This window comes from Ursus arctos, unplaced genomic scaffold (assembly GCF_023065955.2).
Source record: "Ursus arctos isolate Adak ecotype North America unplaced genomic scaffold, UrsArc2.0 scaffold_24, whole genome shotgun sequence".
Taxonomy (NCBI): Eukaryota; Metazoa; Chordata; class Mammalia; order Carnivora; family Ursidae; genus Ursus; species Ursus arctos.
In genome coordinates this window covers 32057808-32084393 of record NW_026622919.1, presented here as the reverse complement: position 1 = coordinate 32084393, position 26586 = coordinate 32057808, and the positions used below count along the sequence as shown (strand labels likewise).

Sequence of the window (26586 nt, the reverse complement as noted above, 5' to 3'; positions counted from 1 at the left end):
CCATCCCCCTGCTCATTCTCGCTCTCTCTCTCTCTCTCTCTCATTTTCTCGCTCTCAAATAAATAAATAAATAAATAAATAAATAAAATCTTTAAAAAAACAGGTAACATTATTTCACACATCATGAGTGAATTGTACAGATATAAACTGAAGAAAGAAAAGCCAGAGACAAAAGTGTAAATACTGTATGATTACATTTATGTTATCGGGAATAAGCAAAATCAATTTATCAGAATAGAAATTAGAATAATGGCTCTCTAGGGGCAAGTAATGTGGACTGGGAAAGGTCACAAGGAACTTTCAAGAGTGCTAGACATGTTCTATGTCTTTATCTGGGTGATGGTTACAAAGGTATGTACGTTATGTTAAAATTTACTGGGCTGTACACTTAGTGCATTTTATGGAATGTATATTATATACACACAATAATAGTTCTGTTTTGTTTTTTAAGCTTTTCTTCCTCCCTTTTTCTGCTAACTCTTACTCACCCTTCAGGTCTAAGCTTAGAAACCACCACTTCAGGTTATCTTCCCCAATCCCCCCAGATTAGATTGCGTCACCAGTTTACATACTGCTAAATTGCCAGGACTTCCCATAGTACCCCCCGTTTACTCTGTCATAGTGTTTACCATGCTGTTTTGAATATATCCATTTATCTCCTCCCTGCCCAATGAGACAGGAGTTCTTTAAGCAAAGGGTTTGTGGACTATGTCTAGTTTACTGTTGTATTCCTAGCGCCTAGACACAGGACCTTGCACCGCTGGTACTCCAAAGGTGTTTGTTTAAAACACTCTGTATATGTAAAATGCCCACCTAGCTCTTTATCCACTAATCACCACGGGTGACATTTCAAGACGAAGAAAAAGTAAACGTGGGTGAAGCAGGGAGAAAGTTTTAGAAAGTTTTTTTTTTTTCTTTTTAAAATTCAAGAATGGAAGGAGTAAGAGCTGTGGTGAGCAGAATAGGGTGAGAAGATATAAAAGTAGATAAATTATGTTTGTGCAATATGTTCTCATGCACTTAAATTGTTTACTAGTGGTTTTATATGAGGTCAGGTCTCTACAACTAGATTAAATTCCTAGAGAGGAAAAGCCTATGCCTGCTCTATACTTTCTAATGTTCATGATGTTGGGTATATTGTACGTATCCAACACATTTCTAAATGAGTGGAATGAAGCCATGTTTCACTTATCTATTAGAGATCTATTAACATTTTAAATTTTAATTATTATCCAGCTAGCACCTAAATGATCATCAGTGATGATCATATCCATGGTAAGTACTACACGTAAAAGAAAAAAATATTCACATGGAATGGCATTTTTTTAAAGGTTTTATTTATTTATTTGTCAGAGAGAGAGAGCGCACAAGCAGGGGGAGCAGCAGGCAAAGGGAGAAGCAGGCTTTCCGCTGAGCAAGGAGCCCGGACGTGGGGCTCAATCCCAGGACTCTGGGATCATGACCTGAGCTGAAGGCAGATGCTCAACTGACTGAGCCACCCAGGCATCCCTGGAATGGCATTTTTGAAGTATATCTGGATGAAAAAAGTAGGTATGGTATGATTCTACTGATGTAAAATAAAGTTCATAAATAATTTTGTTTAATTTGGAAAAATAATGTTTTACTTGAAGGGTAGTTTAAAAACATATATTAAAAAGACTAGAAAGATAGAGGCCAAATCGTCACAGTGCTTACCTCTAATAAGTGGTATTTCCGGGAATGGAATTAGAGATTTGAGCTGGCCAATTTTTTACTTCACATAGATTGCTTGAATTATTATTTTTTTTTAAAGATTTTATTCATTTATTTGTCGGTGGGGTGAGAGAGAGTGAGAGCACAAGCAAGGGGAGCAGCAGGCAGAGGGAGAAGCAGGCTCCTCGCTGAGCAAGGAACCCGATGCAGGACTGATCCCAGGACCCCGGGATCATGACCTGAGCCGAAGGCAGAGGTTTAACCAACTGAGCCACCCAGGCATCTGGAATCATTTGTTTTCAGAATATAAACTTCTAAAATGGCAAAATAAGGATACTTCCATTATTAATATATTGCATCTAAAATATAACATTTTGAACACCAATTTATTCATCACCAATAGAATGAATTACAGCAGGAGTTTAATCTAAGAAAAACTGAACATCCTTTTAAATACATAAGCACTCATGATTCTTATTTGGCTTGTGATCTCCTAAGTGGGGTGAATGTACCTTCTGTTTTATACTTAAACTTGAAACACACAATATAAAAATACAAATATAAATTTGTATAAAAATATATCAATTAAGATATAAAGTTTTGGCAATTGAGTAAAAGTTTCTGGATGTTTTTAAAACAAACTAACTTGGCTCCTTAATGTAATTCTTATCAAGATGTAAATAACTAACTTTATGTGTCCTCTTCTAAAGGATATCCACCTTTAAAACAGAAATATTTATTAGTCAGTTGTGTGTTTGCTAGAACCACAAATGTGTAAAAATAAAATGCAAAAAGAAATAAGCAAACAAAAACAATTTTTGGTAGGATTACTTTTTTGTATTTTTAAATTTCCCTAAATATTATTATCATACGATGTTCAATTTTTTAAAAAAGAATAAGAAATGTAGAAACTGTCAGCAAAATATGTAGCCAGCAAACAGGTTTGTTTTTTTTTTTTTAAGATTTTATTTATTTATTTGACAGAGATAGAGACAGCCAGCGAGAGAGGGAACACAAGCAGGGGGAGTGGGAGAGGAAGAAGCAGGCTCCTAGCGGAGGAGCCTGATGTGGGGCTCGATCCCACAACGCCAGGATCATGCCCTGAGCCGAAGGCAGACGCTTAACCGCTGTGCCACCCAGGCGCCCCCCAGCAAACAGTTTTGAAATAAAATCCTAAAATCCTTTATATAGCTTAAAAAAATTGCTATTACTGATTTTAGTCATGTGCATATCTTACCTTCTTTTGTTATCTTTTTTGTATGACTATGTGAAGGGGAGTAAGAGCAGGGGGTTATCTATATTTTCCTGTATTTAAAAACAATTCTGTGGGATGCCTGGGTGGCTCAGTGGATCAAGTGTCTGCCTTCAGCTCAGGTCATGAGCAGGGAGCCTGCTTCTCCCTCTCCCTCTGCCCCTCCACCCTGCTTATGCTCTCTCTCTCACATGTGTTCTATTTCAAATAAATAAATAAACTCTTTAAAAAAATAAAAAATAGGGGCGCCTGGGTGGCACAGCGGTTAAGCGTCTGCCTTCAGCTCAGGACGTGATCCCGGCGTTGCGGGATCGAGCCCCACATCAGGCTCCTCCACTGTGAGCCTGCTTCTTCCTCTCCCACTCCCCCTGCTTGTGTTCCCTCTCTCACTGGCTGTCTCTATCTCTGTCGAATGGATGGATAGAATCTTAAAAAAATAATAATAATAAAAAATAAATAAAAAATAAATAAAATTTTAAAAATTTTGCATTGGGCTCCTGAGTGTGGAGCCCACTTAAAATAAGAAAGAAAGGAAGAAAGAAAAGAAAAAAGAAAAGAAAAGAAAAGAAGAGAAAAGAAAAGAAAGGAAAGGAAAGGAAAGGAAAAGAAAAAAAGAAAGAAAGAAAGAAAGAAAGAAAGAAAGAAAGAAAGAAAGAAAGAAAGAAAGAAAGAAAGGCATCTGGGTGGCTCAGTCGTTAAGCGTCTGCCTTTGGCTCAGGGCGTGATCCCAGAGTTCTGGGATCGAGCCCCACGTCAGGCTCCCTACGCCGCTGGGAGCCTGCTTCTTCCTCTCCCACTCCCCCTGCTTGTGTTCCCTCTCTCGCTGGCTCTCTCTTTCTCTGTCAAATAAATAAATAAATAAATAAAATCTTAAAAAAAATTAAGAAAAAAAGAAATTTAATCTTAAAAAAAGAAAAAGAAAGAAAATTTTATTATATGTGCTGCTGAAGCAAGCACAATAAATAAAATTTTAAACGTCAATTTAAAAAAATTAAAAATGAAAGTAAAAAATTTATACATTTTACAAAAGAAATTTTTCTAAGTTTGAAGTTTGCCTTCAGCTAAAATGTTGGCTGTTTTTAGAAATGTTTAGGAATTATATAAAAAATATTTTCTATTTATTGTATGCTCATCTCTCATCAATAAGCTAATAAAAATTTAGAGCAATAGTAAGTAAGTGCAGTCAGGACAATCTGTAAATTATACTAATAAAATTATCCCAAATTTGATACACAGATAGCTAGAACATAGGCAGAAAAAGGAATTTTTATCACTTTGGCCTTCAAAATGTCCCATAAATAATAATATGCATCTACTTCAATTGAAGCACCAGATATTTTATAGCTGAATTTCTTTTTTTTTTTTTAGGATTTATTCATTTATCTTGGAGAAAGAGAGAGTGTGAACAAGCGGGGCGGGGGGGGGGCAGAGGGAGAGAGAGGGAGAGAATCACAAGCAGACTCTCTGCTGAGCACGGAGCCCCACTAGGGGCTCCATCTCATGACTCTGAGATCATGACCTGAGTGGAAATCAAGAGTCCCACACTTAACCAACTGAACCACTCACGTGCCCCAATATAGCTGACTTTCTGACAAGCTGATTACAAACAGAGAAAAAGGAAAACCAAGGCTTCAACATTACCAGAAAAAGAAATAAAAACTCTAGCTCTAAAAGATGTGAAATTACTTGAAATTTCACAGAAACAATACATAACAGTTTAAAACAGACCGTATACACTACATGTTAATTAACTAGAATTTAAATAAAAATTTGGAAAAAATTAAAAATAGTAAGTCCAAAAATGAATAAATAACAGACCCTATTTTAAGGAATTTTTTTGAATCTCATTTATTCCTCGCACCACTGAGGTTTGTTATTATTCCCATTTCATAGATGAGAAATTAGTACTGTATTAATTAGATATTCTGAAAAATGTATCATGAGAACCAGGTCACTGATTAATTACTTTGACTGTCTGCCAACTTATACTTCCAGCACTGCTAAAACAATTTGTTTCTTTCTTGTACCATTCATGTTAATACCACGGGGATCAGATTGTCCTATGGGTATTTACAAAGGCGGCCTGGTTTAATAACCTAGTTTTATTAGCTCTTAAGAGCTAGATTTTACATACTCAAGGGCTTAGTGACTCTGTGTGTATGTGTGTGTATAGTACAATTTCTTAGTTTTTAGGTTTTATGCTTATTAAGGATGGGGTTCTGTCTCCTTCATTTGTCTTCTGTTAATATTCTGCTTTGTTCTGAAGTGCTCCATTCCATATCTTGTTCAGTAAGCAACTAGTGAGAGTCTATTAGCATCAGAACTAGGTGTCAGGGCTTGAGAGATCAATATGGAAGGATTCTTGCTCTCAAAGGAATCACAGAAGAGCTATGTTCATAACCTAAGGTGTTTGTGAAAGCATTTTGTAAACCACATTACAGGACTTTTTATAAATTGTGACATATAAAAAGAAAGAAAGAAAGAAAGAAAGAAAGAAAGAAAGAAAGAAAGAAAGAAAGAAAGAAAGAAAGAAAGAAAAGGAAAAAAAGAGGAGAGGAGAGGAGAGGAGAGGAGAGGAGAGGAGAGGAGAGGAGAGGAGAAGGAAGGAAGGAAGGAAGGAAGGAAGGAAGGAAGGAAGGAAGGAAAAAGAAAGAAAAGAAAAGAAGAAAAGAAAAGAAAGGGAGGGAGGAATGAAGGAAGGGAGGGAGGAAGGAAGGGAGGAAAAAAGAAAAGGGAGGGAGGGAGGGAGGAAGAAATTGTGAGATATAATTATTTCTCTTCAGTCCTAATCCTTTTTTTTTTTCTAATTTTTTCTTTAAGATCTTATTTATTAATTTGAGAGAGAGCATGAGCAGGGAAGGGACAGAGGGAGGGGAAGGGGCACAGGAGAGAGAGAAGCAAACTCCCTGCTGAGCAGGGACCCTGATGCGAGGCTCAGTCCCAGGACACTGGGATCATGACCTGAGCGGAAGGCAGACGCTTAACTGACTGAGCCACCCAGGTGCCCCAGTCCTAATTATTTCTTTAGACCAACTATAATGAATAAATTTTCCATACATTCTTAAAGTCCTTTCAGTTTCTAGATATATCTCGTCTACATACCCTCACATCTTAATCTCAAACATTTCATGTTTTTTCCCCTACCCCCTTATTTTATTTATTTATTTATTTATTTATTTATTTATTTATTTATTTTGAGTAATCTCTATATACAACATGGGGCTTGAACTCACAACCCCAAGATCAAGCGTTGCATGTTCTCTGGACTGAGACAGCCAGGTGCCCCAAACATTTCACGTTTTAAAAACAGTTTCTTGGGGCGCCTGGGTGGCTCAGTCAGTTAAGCATCTGCCTTCAGCTCATGTCATGATCCCAGGGTCCTGGGATCAAGCCCTGAGGTGGGCTCCCTGCTCAGCAGAGGAGTCTTGCTTCTCCCTCTCCCTCTGCCTCTCCCCCCAGCTTGTGTTCACTCTCTCTTTCTCAAATAAATAAAATCTTAAAAAATAATAAAAATAGTTTCTTCCTCTGTACCAAATGATAACTCTTCTAGTCCTAGTATCTTTTCAATTTTCTGGTTAATCTTAACCAGGCTTCCCCTACCAATTATTTATACTTTCTCTAATATCTTCTTGTCTTCACTTCCATGTCATAATATGTATACTTCGTGAAGTGTTTATCTATACACGCACATAAATGAGATCTAAGTTTTAGCTGCTCATTATATTTTTACTGTTTCTCCCTCAACTACTTATCCTATCAAAGATATACCATATTTAAGCACAGTATCTGTCTTTTGCCAATTGGGGTATTATAACTCCACAGTTTTAATATACTGTACTGTGAAAATAGTATGTTTACATGACTTTTTTCTTGTTCCTCATAAAGTAGGTATTAAAAACAAAAACCTCCTAGGTATCCTAGCAGTTAAAGAACTAATAGAATAGTTGTAAATGAAAACAAAAGTATTTATTGATAGCAAGAGCACTGATGCATAAGATAAAACACAAAACCACCACCAACAACAAATTTTTAAAAGAGGTTAAAATTAAGGGGTGCCTGGGTGGCTCAGTTGGTTAAATGTCAGACTCCTGATTTCAGTTCAGGGTCTCAGGGTCATGGGAACTGGGCCTTCATGCTCAGTGGGGTATCTGCTTGAGAGTTTCTCCCCCTGCTTCTCCCCCATTCACACATACTTGCGAGCTGTCTCTCTCAAATAAATAAAAATTTTTAAAAGACTTTATTTATTTATTTGAGAAGAGAGAGTGAGAAAGAGCATGAGAGGGGAGAGGGTCAGAGGGAGAAGCAGACTCCCTGCTGAGCTGGGAGCCCAATGCGGGACTTGATCCTGGGACTCCAGGATCATGACCTGAGCTGAAGGCATTTGCTTAACCAACTGAGCCACCCAGGTGCCCCTCAAATAAATAAATCTTAAAAAAACAAAACAAAAAGCTGCTGAAGATGGGAAATGTATCTAGCAAGTAAAAACCATCTAAGTAAGACATTCTTTGACTACCAAAAACTTTTCAGATGATCAAAATCTTCAAAGATAAAAATATTTATACCCCATCCTTAGAAATAATTTATTATACAAATGTACCATTCTTAGAAACAGTTTATTATATAATCGAGTATTTTAATTTCATAAACAAGGGTGGTTGGAAAAAATTTAACAAAAAAATATGGGGAAAAACTTATAAAAGAATATACCTTAAATATAAAGAATGCTAAGATCACTCAAAGTTATAAGCATTTTTTCCCCCAGGCAATATATATCACTACATCCCAGGGAACAAATATTTGATAAATCATAGTATATGAAGGGAGGTATGTGTGTATGTGTGTATGTGTCTCAGTGTAAACTGCACAAATAAAATTATATATATACATATACACACACATTATATATATTATATATATATATACATATCTAGATTTATACATTATATTATATATATATATCTGAAGATAGCTACATATATGATCTCAGTAGAGAAGATAACTTAAAAGTAATTTATTTTGTTTTATTTTTATTTTGACTTAAAGTAATTTAAATTATTTTGTTTCAGAATCTGGAAAGGTTTTTTTCCACAGACAGGAGGAAAGTGTTTGCATTTTTAGAGCTTTAGAAAATTTGGGGATTATAGTTAAAGGTGTTGTATTAGAGAACAGGAAGAACAAGCAAAGGCAAACACAGGAGGATAGGATTCAGATGAAACTAGAATATGGAGAAGCAGTACATTTGGACCTGATAACAGGAAAAATAAACTCTCTTTGTTATTTTTATTTTATTTATTTTTAAGTAATCTCCATGCTCAATGTGGGGCTCGATCTTACAACCCCAAGATCAAGGGTCACATGCCCTACCAACTGAGCCAGCGAGGTGCCCCGAAATTCTAAGGTACCTTTAAATGATGAGAAACAGAACAAAAACTTAAGCCAAATTCTGATTTCTCAGTCCCAATTGTATGCATAAAAATGGCTCAACAAATATATAAGAAAATATTATTCTTACTAAATATGGAAAATGTCTCCCATGGAGTTTAACTTTTCATATCCTCTGCCTTACTTTTCAGGGAAAAGAAAACAGTGTTCACCATCACCACAGACTAATGATGATCATTTACTCTAAGACGGAAAACAAGGTATCAATCAGCTTTCATTCCTGTCTCTCCTGTGGCTTCTCCGTGAGGTGCTCTAAAAGAGATCTATACGAGATATGAATAACTGAAACATGGGGGAAAATCTAATTTACCTTATTCAAAAAAATAAGACCAACACTCATAAGGCTTCAAACAAGAAAAGACCAGATGACAGGTTCAGGTCTGTAGAACTACAGGGCAGACACATAATCCTATTCATAAACAGCAACCAGTGTTAACAGTTGTTTCATTTTCTCCTTTTCTCTTTCTCTCCAAGACTAATTAGCATTACACACAGTGCGTTCCTTGTTACAAACGCCTTCTTTCAGCCTTAGAACTATAGTATCTTTTGATTACCCACAACTCTGATCTAGTTTTTCTGTTATGCAGAAGCTACACACTCTTTGTAACACTTCAGACTAGCTAAATTTTAAAAAAAGGGGGATTTTAATAAAATAGAAACAAGTATCACAAGCGGATGCGACATGTATACTATCTTCACTTTGTGAATCATCACCACTTCAAAGTTAAACTATAAAAGAATAGCTTTTTCTATACTTACTGCTGAAATGCTGCCATTGTATTCTCCAAATTTTCTCCAGCACCTGTGAAAATATTAAATTTCATTTACTTGGCTAATTTCAACTTTAAAATTTTTTAAAAAAAATTTTTTAAAGGATTTTTATTAATTTATGTGAGAGAAAGAGCATGCATGCACACACGAGCAGGGATGGGGGGGGCAGAGGGAGAGGGAGAAGCAGACTCCCCGCTGAGTGGGGCTCGGGGCTTGATCCCAGGACCCCCAGATGGATCATGACCTGAGCTGGAGGCAGATGCTTAACCAATTGAGCCACCCGGGCACCCCTAATTTGAACTCTTTAATTTTTCCAGAAATTCACTTTAATAAGATACATCTAGTGAATCTTGATGTTTATATACTGTGTAGACATTACAAGTTTTTTAAAGAGTGTAATGGTATTTTGAGTTGCTTTTTGGCTGCACCAGGAAGAATCAAAGATTAAAACAAAGCCACAGCAACACAGAAAGTTTAGAACCTAAACATGTTTTTTAAGCTACAATATCTGCTTGTCATAGGAAAGACAGAAGAGGACTTGGTACATATAAACCTCCCCAGAAACAGTTAAACCATCTCCTCTACATCCCCATACTCTCTTATGCATCGCTCTAATAAGAATTTATCATATTATATCATAAATTATTAAACTGACTCCTTTTCCTATGAATTACTAAGAAGTGGTGACTGGTTTTAATCACTTTGGTTGAAGGCAATACAGTGCAGTAGTTGAAGATGGAGTTAGGATCTTTGCTCTCAGATCTATTTGATATTTGCATGACCTTGGGAAAGTTACAAAACCTCTCTGGGGCTGAGCTTCCCTATCTGTAAGAATGAGGGATGCCTGGCTGTCTCAGTCAGTGGAGCCTGAGACTCTTGATCTCAGGGTTGTGAGTTTGAGCCCCACATTGGGGGTAGAGATTACATTTAAAAAAGAGAATTAAAAAAAATTTTTTTATTAAGTAAACTCTACCCCCAAAGTGGGGCTCAAACTCATGACCCCAAGATTAAGAATCACATGCTCTACTGACTGAGTCAGCCAGATGCTCCCCCCCCCAAAATTAAATCTTAAAAAAGAAAAAAAAAATGAGGATAAAGATGGCACCTATCTCATAGAATTGGTGTAATTAAATGAATTTACATGTCAGGTGCCCTAGGTCATGAATTCAAAAAATGAGTTTTTCCGTTTCTAACAACTTTTAAGTTACGGTGCATTTTACAATGGATGCTGTGTAATAGTTTATTTGGCAAGATTTTCTCTCTCTCTTAGCAGCATATTAAATATGTGCATTTTAGGGGCACCTGGGTGGCTCAGTCAGTTAAGTGTCCCACTCTTGCTTTTGGCCCAGGTCATGATCTCAGGAGCCCGAGATGGAGCCATGCCCTGGGCTCTGCACTGGGGGTGGAGTCTGCTTCAGATTCTCACTCTCTCCCTCTGTCCATCCCCCACCTCGAAAAGAAAAGAAAATGTGCATTTTATAACTAACAGCATTAGATTTAATGAAATAGCGAATATTCAGCAAAAGTAAAGGATAATTATTATCATTACTATTGCCACTATTATAGTAACTGGCACTTGGTGAATGTCCACTGACTGATGAGTGAATAACATTGGAATGACAAAAAGGACACAGATAAAAAGTATCTAATTATCTAATATTATATAGATGAGGTAGACTCAATTAACATAACATGCTAGCCATAAGTTTTAGAATATTTTAAAACTAAAAGATTTCAGTATTACTAAATAATTAATGGAATGCACAGGAAAAACACTTGGGAAATACTTTCCCAAATACTTCAGAAAAACAGCCAATTTCTTTTTAGCAAAAAGAAACACTTCAAGTTTACGGTACTGTTCAAGTATTAGCATTAAAATGTTTCACATACAATACCATCTGGACTTATTTGTGAGAGTATTAATATTTTCTTCTTTTATATTGTTAGGCAACCTAATTAATAATCAATAGAAACACAAAATATGAAGAAATGAATACATTAACTGGAATGTTCTAGAGTTCCAGAGTTTAGTAGAGAGAAAGAAATACCCATGTGAAAAAAATACCCACTTTGATTTTAGGTTTACTTTAGTTACTACAGTTGATGCACAATAGAAAACAGATGAAGTAAATCTGAAGATTATAGCTTTTGTCAAAATAAGTGCTCTTTAGAAAAAAAAGTAAATGCTCTTTTGAGGTTAAATAACTTTTTCTTTTTTTAAATTTTATTTATTTATTTGACAGAGCACAAGCAGGGGGAGAGGGAGAAGCAGGCTTCCCGCAGAGCAGGGAGCCTGAGGTGGAGCTTGATCCCAGGATCTCAGGATCATGACCTGAGCCAGACGCAGATGCTTAACCGACTGAGCCACCCAAGTGTGTGATTAAATGACTTTTAAAAACCTAGTTGGTGTTGGGGCACCTGGGTAACTCAGTTGGTTAAGCCTCTGACTCTTGATTTTGGCTCATGTAATGATCTCAATGTGGTGAGACTGAGCTCCGTGCAGGGCTCTGCACTGGTGTGGAGTCTGCTTAAGATTCTCTCTCTCTCTGCCCTTCCTTACTCTCTCTCTCTTTCTTCCTCTCTAAATAAAACCCAAAAAACTAGTTGGCGTTTTAATCAAAAACTGTGGAAATATGTTATATTCAAATAATCAATATTCAAGAGCAAAACACTCTAGAATATGACCAAAAAAGATAAATAGTGCTACTAAAATGGTTATTAGTAGGTTAAATAAGTTAAACTACTGACTGCTTGTTGTTAACTTATTTTTTTTTTTAAAGATTTTATTTATTTATTTGACAGAGATAGTGACAGCCAGTGAGAGAGGGAACACAAGCAGGGGGAGTGGGAGAGGAAGAAGCAGGCTCATAGCGGAGGAGCCTGATGTGGGGCTCGATCCCATAACGCTGGGATCACGCCCTGAGCCGAAGGCAGACGCTTAACCTCTGTGCCACCCAGGCGCCCCTTGTTGTTAACTTATTAACCAAGGAAGTCAAATGGACACAGAAGCCATTTTAGAGCTCTCACTGGCCAAACCTGGGACAATGTTAGTATCAAAATAATGGCAGTAACAGATGTTGACTCCTTCCAAAAAAAAAAGAAAAGAAAGAGTTGAGCCCATTTTATTTATTTTTTTTAAAGATTTTATTTATTTATTTGAGAGAGAGAGCGAGCACAAGTTGAAGGAGAGGGAGAAGCAGACTCCTCAGTGTGGAGCTGATGTGGGGCTCGATACCAAGACCCCGAAACCACGACCTGAGCCACCCAGGCGCCCCGAGCCCATTTTAATAAACAGACTTAAAGTCTGATGAGGAATGGGATATTTATGTAGTTTCGAAGAACCGCCCTACAAAAGTACTTATTCTTTACAAAGGAAAAAAGAGTAGCTTCACAATGGAGAAGTCTGGCAGACACCACCTTCCACCTTCACCAGGAGATTAAAGTCAAATAAATATCATTAGCTCCTTCCAGTTGACTTATGTCTCTTTCCATTTTCTTTGATTTTTGGCACAATAAAGCAGTCAGTAGTTAAACTTAACAAGTCAAATAAATAGCAGTTATCTCCAGGTGGCTGGAATACAAATGATTTCTAATAAGCATTCTTCCATGTCTTACAAGCCCTCTACAATGAATATGCATTACTTTTAAAATAGAGAGGAGACTCAAAATCAAAACATGGCATTTGCCTGGAACATTCTCTTCACCACACCCTCCCAGTATTTCTTAACCTTAACACCAGAATGAATTCTAGTCTCAACTCCTCCATGAAGTACTTCCTTATCACTTCAGATTACAATGATTCTTTTTACAGTCAATGCCTTAAACTGCTAATTCCCAATTATTTTGGTTTTGGGATTCATTTACTAAGTACCTCAAAGAGCTTTTGACTATATGGGTTAAAGATTTTATTTATTTATTTGAGAGAGAGAGAGAGAGTGTGACCAGGGGGAGGAGCAGAGGGAGAGGGACAAGAAGACTCCACACTGAGTGCAGATCCTGAGGCCGGGCTCCATCTCACCACCCTGAGATCATGACCTGAGCTGAAATGAAGAGTCGGATGCTTAACCGACTGAGCCACCCAGGCACCCCTTGATCATATGGGATTATCATTATAAATACATAACAGAAATTGAAAAGTAAAAATGAAAAAAAAATTAAAGTAATCTCTACATCCAACGGGAGGGTGGGGCTCAAATTCACAACCCTGCGATCAAGAGTTACATGCTCAGGGGCGCCTGGGTGGCACAGCGGTTAAGCGTCTGCCTTCGGCTCAGGGCGTGATCCCAGCGTTATGGGATCGAGCCCCACATCAGGCTCCTCCACTATGAGCCTGCTTCTTCCTCTCCCACTCCCCCTGCTTGTGTTCCCTCTCTCGCTGGCTGTCTCTATCTCTGTCAAATAAAAAAAAAAAAAAAAGAGTTACATGCTCTACTGCCCCCAATATTAAAAATTTTTAATTTATTTATTTGAAACTATACAGTAATAAGCCCATTATATGTTAACATAACTTTTTTTTTTTGGTTAGCATAACATTTTTTTTAAAAAGATTTTATTTATTTATTTGACAGAGAGAGACAGCCAGCGAGAGAGGGAACACAAGCAGGGGCAGTGCAAGAGGAAGAAACAGGCTCCCAGCAGAGGAGCCTGATGTGGGGCTCGATTCCAGGACTCCGGGATCACGCCCTGAGCCAAAGGCAGATGCTTAACGACTGAGCCACCCAGGTGCCCCAGCATAACATTTTTTGAAAATTAACTATCTTCCATAAATATTTAATGAAGAGTGGCATTATTTTACATTTTTGCAAATCTCTTTAATGCTTTACAGAAGGCAGCTACATTCTCATATCTGCTTTATGTATGTGTATCGACCTTCACACAGATAGGTAGTTGGAAAAGAAAGATTCTTTTTGATACTGCACCAAAATTTAACAAGTGGTAGTTTCTTAAAAGTTACTTGCAATGTGGAATCTGAACCATATGAATGACCTTTTCATACTTTATTAAATGAAAATCCATTGGTTCATTTTAAACTTTTTTTGTTTTTTTAAGTAGGCTCCATGCCCAGCGGGGCTTAAACTCACGACCCTGAGATCAAGACCTAAGCTGAGATCAAGAGTCAGATGCTCAACTGACCCACCCAGGCGCCCCTAAGTCCATCTTGAACTTTGACTAGATCTTTCACCCATGCATGGCTTTCTATCATGGAAAATACTCATTCACTGAATCATGGTGATCTTCTAAATACCGACACATTTCACTATACAATATTTTTTTAAATCACATTTGTTAATACCTCATCAGGGAAATCTTTAAGAAACCTATCAAGCTCGCAGTGAAAGATACAAGTTTTCCAAATTTCTAATTTTTGCTTGAAAACTCAAATGTAATCATTGGCACTGCCTTAGCTTATTTTTCTTCTAATGACAGACTCATTTTATAATTTTCAAGAATGTATCTGCTGAACACTCAAGTCTGAATAACCAGTTTCAGTTTTTTTTAAGTAAAAATGGTGTTCTGGGGAAAAAATAAGGGCGAATTCAGCTCACAATTCAAATGATTGCACAAGTGCTTTTCCTCAAAACAGTCACCATTGTACTTTGATACGCAACAAGTGTTTTGTATGTACTTCCAGTTTTGTCACACAAAATATTAGAAGTTATGTGTGGGTGGCTCAGTCAGTTAAGCATCTGCCTTCAGCTCAGGTCATGATCTCAGAGTTCCAGGATCCAGCCCCATGTCTGCTCTTCACTCTGTAGGGAGTCTGCTTCTCTCTCTGCCCCTCCCCCGACTCATGCACATGTGCTTGCATGCTCTCTCTCTCTCTCAAATAAATAACATCTTAAAAAAAAAAAAAGTTATGTGTACTCAGGGTGCCTGCCTGGCTCAGTGGGTAGACTATGCGACTCTTGATCTCAGGGTCATGAGTTCAAGCCCCATGCTGGGTGTATAGCTTACTTAAAATTAAATTTAAAAAAAAAGACATTTGTTTCAAAAAAAAAGTTATGTATACTCAACAGTTGAAATTTAATAAAATAATTTTTATTACTATATCAAATATATTCTTAAGTGAAACTTCCTTTTTTTAAAAACTGCGAGTACATGATGGTAATTGTTTGTATCTGGGTGTTAGGTTCATGGACTCTTAATACTTTTGCCTATATTTGAATTGAAATGATCTTCTGGTTTGGGGAAAATGAGTTAGGAAAAAATAGGATAGAGATTCAGTACTCTGAAATAAATTTTCCCACAGTTAATACAAATTTTACTAATATTTACAAAGTCTGCATATTTGTCTTTTATGTCTGCTTTCCATATTAATTTTAATTGTTATTCATTTAAACCTAGCAGCTTAAGAATGAAAACATTATTACTTAAGATCTTTCATTTTATGTTTATGAAATTAGTAGCCAGTATTAAATAAAACAATGAAAAGACAATCAAGATATTAATAGAAGCCACACACTTATATATCATTTCATTAAAAACCCCACAACCAGAAAAAAGTTGGGTACAGTCACATAGCCAACGAGGGGAACTACGAGTTAATCATGAGCTGTATGATTTCAGATCCCATGCTCTTACCAGCTTCTATGCTGCCATTCATAGAACACCTTTATTTCAGTTTTACAGGTAAGTTATTCATATTGGTCCTTATTCCCATATTCTTCTTGTTTATAAAGCTTGAAGATAAATTCCACAATGATAACACCCACAAATTACCTATTAGATCCATATGGTGAAAGCCTGGAGAGTAACCAAGGGACTAATTAAAAAGTATGCTATTCCTCTCTAAGGAATTATTATTTGGTGGTAGCTCTTGTCTCATGAAATTATCTGAACTCCTTTTCTTTCCAGTTATCCTATCATTAATAGAAGCGTGCTTGCCACAGTTTTCCTTTTCCTTCAATAATCAGTTTAAACAATGCCTGGCTTTGCAAATCATCATCTGACATATAAACAAATGTTTAATTTTTAATTAGTTATTAAATTATGAAATGGGAAAGAGAAGAGTGTCACAGATTTTATATGTTGTCCTAATATGTTTATAATTCCTCTGCTTACATCATACTGCCTCCCTCTTCCAGCTCACATTTTTCACTTTGACAAATCCTTCTCTGAAAAGTCCCAATTCTATTTATTCATAGTTTCACTGTATACTTCCCACGTTTTCATTCTATATTAACTTTTCCTCTCTTATATAGTGCTTCATAATTACTTCGTAATGAGTTAATTTCCTTCCTTCCTTCCTTCCTTCCTTCCTCCCTCCCTCCCTCCGTCCCTCTCTTCCTCCCTTCCTTCCTTTCTTTTAGAGAGAGGGCAGGGGGAGGGGCACAGGGAGAGGGAGAAAGAGTTTCAAGCAGACTCCACGCTGAGCGCAGGCCCTGACAAGGGGCTCAGTCTCATGATCCTGAGATCACAGCCTGAGCCGAAACCAAGGGTCAGAGACTTAACCAACTGTGCCACCCATGTGCCCCATGATCAGTTAATTTCTGATAGGATAGGAAAAGTAAAGGAAACACTCTCTTTTGTATGTTTAATTAGATTTAAATACTGTGAAGGAAAGAAATACCTGTTTAGTTTTCTTTTTGTCTCCCAAATGTTTTATATACCAATAAACATTTTAGAGTTGTTTTATAGAGATGCTCTAACCACCACTATTATTAACATCTTTGTATACATGATAAATGGGTGATGTTTATAAAACCAATGACAAATATGACCATGTGCATCAGCCACACGCACACAAAGAAACCTTCAAAATTAAATATTTTCTGATAGTGGAAAAGACAGCTTAGTGCAAATAGAACACATCCTAATGTGAGATATGATCCTATCTCAACTCAAAATGAAATCATTCAGTAAATCAAGCAACAAAATATGTTCCTTCTTCATTTCTTTCCTTTTTTTCCTTTTTCCTTTTTTTCTTTCATTTTCTTTCTTTCCCTTCCTTCCTTCCTTCCTTCCTTCCTTCCTTCCTCTTTTTTTCTTTCTTTCTTAAGACAGAGAGTCCACGAGCAGGGAGGAGGGCAACGGGAGAGGGAGAGAGAATCTTAAGCAGGCTCCACGTCCAGCACAGAGCTCAACATGAGGGCTCAATCTCAAGACCCTGAAATCATGACCTGAGCTGAAATCAAGAGTCAGGAGCTTAACCAACTGAGCCACCCAGGTGGCCCCTTCCTTATTTCTAAATTCATTTGTTCATTCAACATTTATAGTGTGCCTTGGAAACAGTATATATGATTTACATAAGAGCATAAAGAGCTTGTAAGGAGTAGAGATGGTGTATACTAAGAGCATTTCTCAATATGGGTTCCCTGGAACAGTGCAGACTTGTTTCTGTATCTCGAGAGGAAAAAAACTGGTGAAATCTGTATTTACAGGTATAAGAAAAAATTAAACACATCAATAGCACAGAAGGAATTCAAACTGCATATTGATACACAGGCAGCATTTACCAGGTAACTACCACATGTATGCTCTCTTCAATGGTAAGTGGTTTTTGTTATGTACCTGGTCATAATTTCAATAATTTTTCTATAATGATATTTTTTATATTTAATTTTTCAAAATTTGTATACAATTTAAGACATATATATCTTTTAGCCATTGCTGAAAGTAAGTACATTTTAGTTTGCTTTCTTAAGCAGGAAAGTACTATTAAAAAAATGATAAACTATTTCATTGCTAATAAGGTGTCAGTAGGAATGAGTGGATCACTTGAGGAAATGAATGAAGAAAAGTCCTTGTTGAAAGGGCACCTGGCTGCCTCAGTCGGAAGAGCATGTGACTGTTTTATTTTTTAATAAAGATTTTATTTATTTATTTGACAGAGAGAGAGAGAGCATGAGCAGGGGGAGAGGCAGAGAAAGAGGGAGAAGCAAACTCCCCGCTGATCAGGGAGCCTGATGAGGGGCTCGATCCCAGGACCCCAGGATCATGACCTGAGCCAAAGGCAGACACCCAGCCGACTGAGCCACCCAGGTGCCCCAAGCTTGAGACTCTTGAACTTGGGGTTGTGAGTTTGAGCCCCTTTAGGCTGTAGGGATTACTTAAAAAAAAAAAAAAAAAAGAAAAGAAAGAAAGAAAGAAAAGAAGAGAAAAAAAGTCCTCATTGAAAAGTGAGGAAGAGTTCCCTGAAAAGAGGAGTGAGGGAACAAGAAGAGAAAGAACTGCTACCCTGACATGGAACATGTTTCAGGATGCAACTGCAGAGTGACACTTCTGGGACTTAAACTGATGCTTCAATTTCTTCCTTGAACATCCAATTAAAGTTCAGGACCCAGAAGCAGCCAATGTCCAATGGCAAACTTAGCCTCAAACTTATTACTTACCAAATCATTCTGTGGTAGGATACCCAGATTGTGACAATACTCTGTCTCAAGATCAAGGGTTAACGATTAAGAGGGAAGGTGGGGATTTCATGGGTTGGAGATTTTTTTTATTCTTTGGCCACTGAACCCTAACACATAGACTTTTTTTTTTTTTTTTTTTTTTTTAAGCCTGTTGCTTACTACCGTTCGGCTCATGGAGATAGATTAAGGAGTATTAGAGTATGTTATTTCCGTATTTCCCTGCAATCGTACCTCTAGCCAACTCAGTTGGCATCTGAAATAAATGTATGTACACTATGATTCCAGGAGGTGCTTGGGTGGCTCAGTTGGTTAAGCATCTACCTTCAGCTCAGGTCATGATCCCAGGGCCCTGGGATGGAGTCCTGCATTGGGGTCCCTGCTCAGCGAGGAGCCTGCTTCTGCCCCTTCCCCGCTTCTGCCCCTTCCCCCTGCTCATGCTCCGTCTCTGTCTTTCTCTCTCTGTGTGTCTTAAATAAATAAATAAATAAATAAATAAAATCTTTATATACACTATGATTCCAAATATCAGAAAATAGGTATTTAAAGGATATACTTCAAAATGTTAACAGAGATTATGTCTGGATAGTAAAGTTTTAGGAACTATTTTTTTCTTTTTTCATTTCTATATTTTCCAAATTTCTACAATGAACATGAGTTACTTATGCCATTGGAAAAAGTATTAATAAAATTCATGCTTTCAGAGAGAAATTAAGAAAATGGCCTTTGAGAATATTGCTTGCTCTCCATTTGATTCATAGGGTATATCTTTGATCTGATTGGTGTTCCATCAATACATTATAGTTATAAAAGATGTTCTTGGTCAAATAAATTTAGGAAATACATGGGAGGGATCTAGCATGCAGTATTAGCAGACAATAATTTATTATTTTAATTATGTTAGGATCTGCACTAGAAGCTAGAGACAGAAGCATTAATAAAATCTGAAACCTCCCCTTAAGGAACTCACAGTCTAGTAAGGGAAGCAGATGTATTAACATATCCTATTACAATATAATGTAATACAATGTGTGCTCAAAAGAGGCAAGAACAAAACTACAGCATTTAATTTTTGAAACATTAATTTCCTCTTTCAAGGACAATCAATCTTAGCAAAAGCCAATATGTTAATTAAAATTTTGAAAACATTAAGTATAGGGTGATCTTATTCCTTCTCAATCAACTCAAAGTTCTATAAAATACATATGTGGATCCCTGTATCCATGCTCATATTTCTTTTTTTTTTTTTTAAAGATTTTATTTATTTATTTGACAGAGAGAGACAGCCAGTGAGAGAGGGAACACAAGCAGGGGGAGTGGGAGAGGAAGAAGCAGGCTCCTAGCCGAGAAGCCTGATGTGGGGCTCGATCCCAGAACGCCGGGATCACGCCCTGAGCCAAAGGCAGACGCTTAAGACTGCGCCACCCAGGCGCCCGCCATGCTTATATTTCTAAACAATTTTACAGTTTCAAAGTGCATTTTATATACCTAATCCTCCTAATAACTCAAAGACAAGCAAGGCAAACAGACCCCATTTATAAGATAAGAAAACTAAGTCTTCTTCCCAAGGCTAACTAGTGGTCCAGAATCTGACCCAGGTGGTAATGCAGACATCATACAGTTACAGCAATGCTGGTGTATATACTTTGTCACATTGATCAATGTTTCGGTCTTGGAATGGTCATACACCTGGTTTACGCGAAGTATCAGGTATTCGAAGTTAGGGCAATAGAGAATTAGCCCAAATGTTAGTAATATACACAGAGAGACTAGTGGCTGCTGTTGGCAGTGTCCAAGACAAAAATAAAAAGTAAGCAAGGAGATAACTCCTTCCTCGACTATTATTTTCCAGAGACTTAGTATCTTGAGTTACAAAGTATTTTTAGTAAATATATCCTCGATTACTCTGGATTTAATTGTATTATTTGGTGCACATACTCAACAAATGCATAGTAAGCACTAACAACATAGGAACATAGGTGCATTAGGACCATCATACAAGTAAATAGAGTCAAGTCTATTTAACAAGATTCTTATGACTGTTTGTTATGTATCTTTGAATATACAAATACTGATCCCATATCTGCAAATAGCAAATGGTTATTTTTATATAAGGGGTGAAAGTGAAACAACTGAAAATGACTTTATATCTAGGGAAAAATATTTTTAAAGTATTTCTGACAGTAAGTGAGAACTGAAGATACAGCTTATCCTGGTTTTGATACTGGCTACATTGATCTAGCACACATTTTTTAAACTCTATGGAGTAGCAGTTTTTTTTTCACCTGTGGAGTGTCACAAAAATTCAAAAATTAACATGTATTTCTTCTAAAATAAAATTGAGATCATCCACAATGACAGTTTAGATAGCTCTTTAGAGGATCTAGTTTTGTTTTGGTTTGGGTTTTTAGTAAGCACATTTTTCTTTTTTTTTTTTTAAATCAGTAAACACAGGGCTCCTGGCTGGCTCAGTCAGAAGAGTTTGCAACTCCTCATCTCAGGGTGGTGAATTCAGGCGTAGAGATTACTTAAATAAATAAAAAAAATAAATAAAAAAGCTTAAAAAAAAATACCAAACAAGTATCTATGTATCAAATAAGCATTTACATGGCATTTAGCCGGAGACCTCTTAAGACCCTTGATTCTTTTCATGAGTAAGACTAGCGTAACTACTGAAGTCACGCTGTAGAACTATGTTTAACATAAAATTGTACAAATTATACAGAAGAATACTAATGTATTTCTGTCATATTTAAAACTGTATTCCTGGCCAATTCTTGTCGGAAAAGGTGTCATGGCACTAAATCAAGTTTTAGAGTGTAAACTCCTAGAATTTACCAAGTATTAGAATTAGACTATAAATTCCAAGCAGTTTTAACCTAATTTAACATTCATCTGTATAGAACAGTTAAATTGATTGACTTAATTCAATTTCACAGCATTTTGTGCATCATGCTTGAAATGAAATAAAGGGAAATTACAGGGTGGACTATCTAGGCTCCTTTTAGTAAGATACTTTTCCAAGAAATAACTTCTTTGTTTTCTTTAAACAATACAGTCCTGTCATAAACTATATCATCTTTTTGTCTTTAGGAAAACCAAGTGTCATTGTTGAGGTGCAGGTGGAGCTAAAAAAGAAAAAAAAAAAAAAAAGCAGGTGCAAGGTTTGCTGCCTTAAGAACCCGGACGCTCCAATTTCTGTCCCAATCCAGCCCAAGCTCTAACTGTGACCTTGGGAAGTGTCCCCAGGTCAGTGACCAGGTTTCCCTCTCTTCTCAATTATCAGTGCTCAGAGAGGGGGACGGGGTGGGGGAACTAGCCCCCAGGGACTGCAGACTACCAGGCTACAGCACGCTCCAGGTTCACGCAGTTCCTCAACCCTCGATGCTCGTCGCCCCGGATCTCCCTACAAGCTCAGCCAGTGGCTCCGCTCAGAGCAGTCTGTTCCGGTTCCCCCGCGGGGTACCCCAGCTCTGCTCCGCGCTCCCCCCACCCGTCTGTGTCTCGCTGCTAGGAAGGGACCTCGCGATCATCCTTCCATCTGCCGAGAAACGCTCCATCTACCCTTAATTTTCACCCTAGTCCTTCCTCCTTCAGAGAATACCTGACACCAGTGCACTCGACAGATCCCCACCATGGCTCTGTCTCAAGACCCCTTATCTTCCCCTCAGGAGACCTCCCCTTCACATCGCCTTCACCTCCAGGGAGCCCTCTTTCGCATACACCATTCTTCCTCAAACTCTCACGCATTTCCACCCGCCAGCCTTTTGTAGGGCTCTAAAGGACCCTCAGCTCTAGTGGGGGAAAAAAGCCTCCCCCACCTCCGCCATCGGGATCTGGGGACCCCTCTCACCTCCGCGGTGAGAGATGTGTTTACTGAGGAATCGCTGCTTCTTTCTCGGGTGCAGCAAGGTCGGGTATTTGAGCAACAAGAATGAGGTCACCAAGTACCCTCCCAGGGTGGAGAGAAGGTAAAAAGCCGCGGTGGACGACATCTCAGCCACCGTGTGGCAAGTCTCCCACCTCCGGGCCCTCTGAACTCCGCTGCGGCGGTCGCAACGGCTGCGGCGGCGGCGGCAGCAGCTCGAGGTCTGCTCGCCCCCAGCCGGTGCCAGCGGTGCAGCGCACTTGTCGGCGCCAGCCCTCCACGCAGGCGCAGCCAGACCCCAAGCGTCTGAGCAACAAAGGGGCTGCGGTACGCAGGCGCGCTCTGGCTGCTGGGTAGGAGCCTGCAGAGGTCCGGTAGTGAGCGTTTTTCACCTAGCTCTGTGGTAGAACCCGCAGTGGTTCAGAAAAGCTCCAAACTGAGGCGAAAGCTGGGAAACCTGCCAGTGCCTTTGCCATCACTCAGGCAGAAAAGGCTATTCGAAGATAGCCTGAATTCAGGAAGGCCTGACATAATTGGAAATCAAAAAAGGAGAGATTCCAGGGCACATCTTAGCCCCTACTCTAGGAAGTACAAAGAACTGTTACCAATGAAGGAGCTAAGGTTGCTAAAACAAATAATAAACCCATCTATTTGTCTAGCCAAGATAGAGTTTTCCCAATTGTTATACATACCATAAGAGGTACTAGTTTATCAGTCAAATATTTGAGGGACAAACTCCTCTCTCGTTTCACTGTGAAAATGCAATCCCACACCTTATACAAGATAGGCGGTCAAGAAATATTTGTTGACAAGGTTATAGGTTATTACTTAAAGTCTTAGATAGGTAACTGAATCCCAGAAGGCCGAACTAGTTTTCCTTTCATCCATACTTGCAGGTTTACATAAGGAAAATGTGGGACAAACGTGGGTGGCTACACGCAGGAGGAGGGCCGTGAAGGTCAAATTGATCACTGTCTTAAAGTCAATCATGGGTGGGGTATTGCTGGTTCAGGGGAGTCCTTATTGCTTAAGGGGGTAATTTCAGTTCCCATCAGGTTATGCTTTGCCTTCAGGATCTTTCGCCTGAGTTAAGAGATAAGCTGGAAAGAATTTATCAATTAGAAAGTTTGAGGTCAAAATAGAGATAGTTGAAGTCCTCTTTCCAATGAAGATTCTAGAAAACGGTGGCCTACGTTATATTTTTTAAAGTAGCTGAAAAAGGGGCACCTGGGTAGCTTGGTGGGTTGAGCGTTGGACTCTTGGTTTCAGCTCAGGTCGTGATCTCAGGGTTGTGGGATAGAGCCCTGCATTGGGCTCCGAGCTCAGCAGGAATCTGCTTGGGATTCTTTCCCCCTTTCTATCCCCCTCTGCTCCTCCCCCTGCTTGTGTGCTCTCTCTCTAAAATAAAAATAAATAAATTATATATATATATATATATTTTAAAGTAGCTGAGGGGTCCCCGAGTGGCTTAGTCAGTTAAATATTTGCTTTGGGCTCAGGTCATGATCCCAGGATCCTGGGATCGAGTCCCACATGGGGGGGGGGGTCCCTGCTCAGCGGGGAGCCTGCTTCTCCCTCTCCCTCTGCCCCTCCTACTGCTTGTGCTCTCTCTCTTGCTCACTCTCTCTCTAATAAATAAATCTTTTTAAAAATAAAAATTAAATTTAAAAAGTAGCTGAAAAACACTTTTGAATCACTTTACCACCACAGTAAGTCTATTTCTTGATCTAATATCAAAATATCCAGAGAAATGGTAAAGCCTTTATAGAAGAAAAAGAACTAAGTATAAAAATTCCCAAATATAACCACACTTTTTAAATTAAAACATTTTAAGGAAACCCATGAGTAGAAAAATGTTGCCTTGTTAGGCCTTAAGGAAAGTATCTGTTTAGGGCTGTCAAATTATATCCCATGTGTCAGCTGGTGTGCATGGTTCTGCTTCCCTTTACCAAAAGCTCCCCTGATAGCCACTGTTTTCTAAATTCAGTGACTACTATTTATAATGGGAATAAAAACATGTATATGATAAATATTACCTGGGAAAAAAATCTATGTAACTAAGAATATTTAAACTTCAAAAATAGAGGTACCTGTGGCTTAGTAGATAGAGCTCTGAAGTTAGAACTCATAGATACAGCTATTCCATTTACAAACTGAGTGACTTTGGGCATATTACTTAGTTTAAGCCTCAGTTTCTATATCTGTAAAATGAGGATAACAGTATCTAACCTCACAGGGGCATTTTGAGGATCTAATGAAGTAAAATGAAAGCATTAAAAGTATCACCAACAAATTTGGAAAAGTATACATAATTATCAAAATAAGTAACCAAGAAGGACCACATATACCTTATTGGAGGTCCAAGAAAATTGAAACCACTGCAAAAACAGGCAAGCAATGATTATAGAAAAGCATTTTTTTTTAATTACACCAATATGACCAGAGTTGTCTTCGAGGATGAAGGAGTCAAATTTATAAGAGCCACCAAAGTTAATATGACATTATTTAAACCAGGAATGGAATTTAGTACAATCATCATAGGGAGAAAAAATGTTAAAAAAGAAAGTGTATCAGAGATCGCTGGCCTGTTCCACTGTAAAGAAAAAACTGATGTCTGCAGAGGTTAAGTACTTTGCCCAAATCTACATAGCTAGTAGCTGGTGTTATAACAAGGTCACCAATTTTAAGTCAGTTCAAGGGATTGGTTGGAGAAGATAGTATTGATCTTCTGAAAAATAAAAGATTAATTAATGATTCGTTAGGTTGTCATTTAAATCCCATCTACAACTGCATTGCCCAAATCATGAGTGCTCTAGATAGCAGATGCAACTGCGTAGGAATATATAACACTGGGGTCAGAGATAATTACCCAAGACTTCTGAAGGAATTAATAAATTAAATTGAGATATTATTCAAAATAAGAAAACTGGTGCTGATTGGATTAATGGACTGCCATCAGGATTCCTAACTATGACAATGGGAATCTGATATCAGGCTAGAGCATGGCTCAACTTTCTGTAGGGCAATTTAGCAATATGTGTCAAAATGCAAAATGTATATATCCCTTACCCCATCAATTCAAAATCTAACCATTTATTCTGCAAAGAAAAGTTCACAACTATTAATAAAAGGCATACGCATGTGGGGCACCTGGGTGACTCAGTTAGTCAAGCATCTGACTTTGGCTCAGGTCATGATTTCAGGGTCCTGGGATCCAGCTCCATGTCAGGCTTTGTGCTCAGGGGGGAGTCTGCCTGTCCCACTCCCTTGACTCCTCCCCCCTACTCATGCTCACTCTCTTTCTCTCAAATAAATAAAATCTTTTAAAAAATCCAGAAAAAAGGAAAAAGACATATGTAAGCATCATGGTGTTCCATCATTGTAGGAACCCTAAATTGGAAAGAACCCAAATATCAAATAATAAAAAACAGATTGTGTAAATGATATGGGAAAATGATGTGGCCATTAATAACAGACTTTTATTTATTGACAGGAAAAATGTCTACCACATGTTGTTGAATGAAAAAATGTACATTACAAGTGTATTCTTGTATTCTATGATTGCAATTATGTAAAATTGAATACATATCTTCATGTACATATATGCATACAGATATCTAGTAGGATATTCACTAAAATGTTCTAAGTGGTTGGCAGAGTACTGGCAAAGCAGTGGAATCTCAAGTAACTTACTCTTATCTTTAAAAAAATTCTTTTTAAAAGGTTTATTTGAGAGAGAGAGAAAGAGCACACACACTCTCGAATGAGGTGGGGGAGGGGCAGAGGGAGAGGGAGAAAGTGAATCCCAATTGGACTCCACACTGAGTGCAGAGCCCTACTTGGTGCTCAATCCCAGGACCCTGAGATCATAACCTGACTCAAAACCAAGAATCGGCCACTTGACAGACTGCACCACCCAGGTGCCTTCTTCCCCAAAATTACAGATATAGTTAACTATATATTCGTTTTACAAAAACAACAAAGGTATGTTCATAAACAAAACCAATGTTTTAAATGGGATTATAAACTAGGTACTCTTACATTTATATTGAGAAAACAGCTAGGATAAAATCAAAGATAAAAATTACTGGAAATTCAAGTATATAACTTTGGAGAAAGGAAGTAATAATCAACTGTTTTAAGACAGTCCTCTAAGACTGGAATAAAAGGGAACCATAGCATATAATTTACTCTTTAGAAATTTGTCTTAT

At 37.9% G+C, this 26586-nt stretch overlaps 1 protein-coding gene across 1 annotated transcript in view; it reads right to left on the bottom strand.

Annotated features, from left to right (window-relative positions):
* GDPD1 (glycerophosphodiester phosphodiesterase domain containing 1) overlaps window positions 1–22611 on the bottom strand; it is a 52100-nt gene extending 29489 nt beyond the window's left edge. Inside the window, exons 1-2 of the mRNA XM_026517467.3 lie at window positions 22361–22611; window positions 9146–9188 (exon numbers count right to left, since the gene is read on the bottom strand). Coding sequence (XP_026373252.1) covers window positions 9146–9188; window positions 22361–22502 — 185 coding nt within the window. The 5' untranslated portion in view covers window positions 22503–22611. The remainder of the gene's footprint in view (window positions 1–9145; window positions 9189–22360) is intronic.
* Between the last annotated feature and the right edge of the window lie 3975 nt (window positions 22612–26586).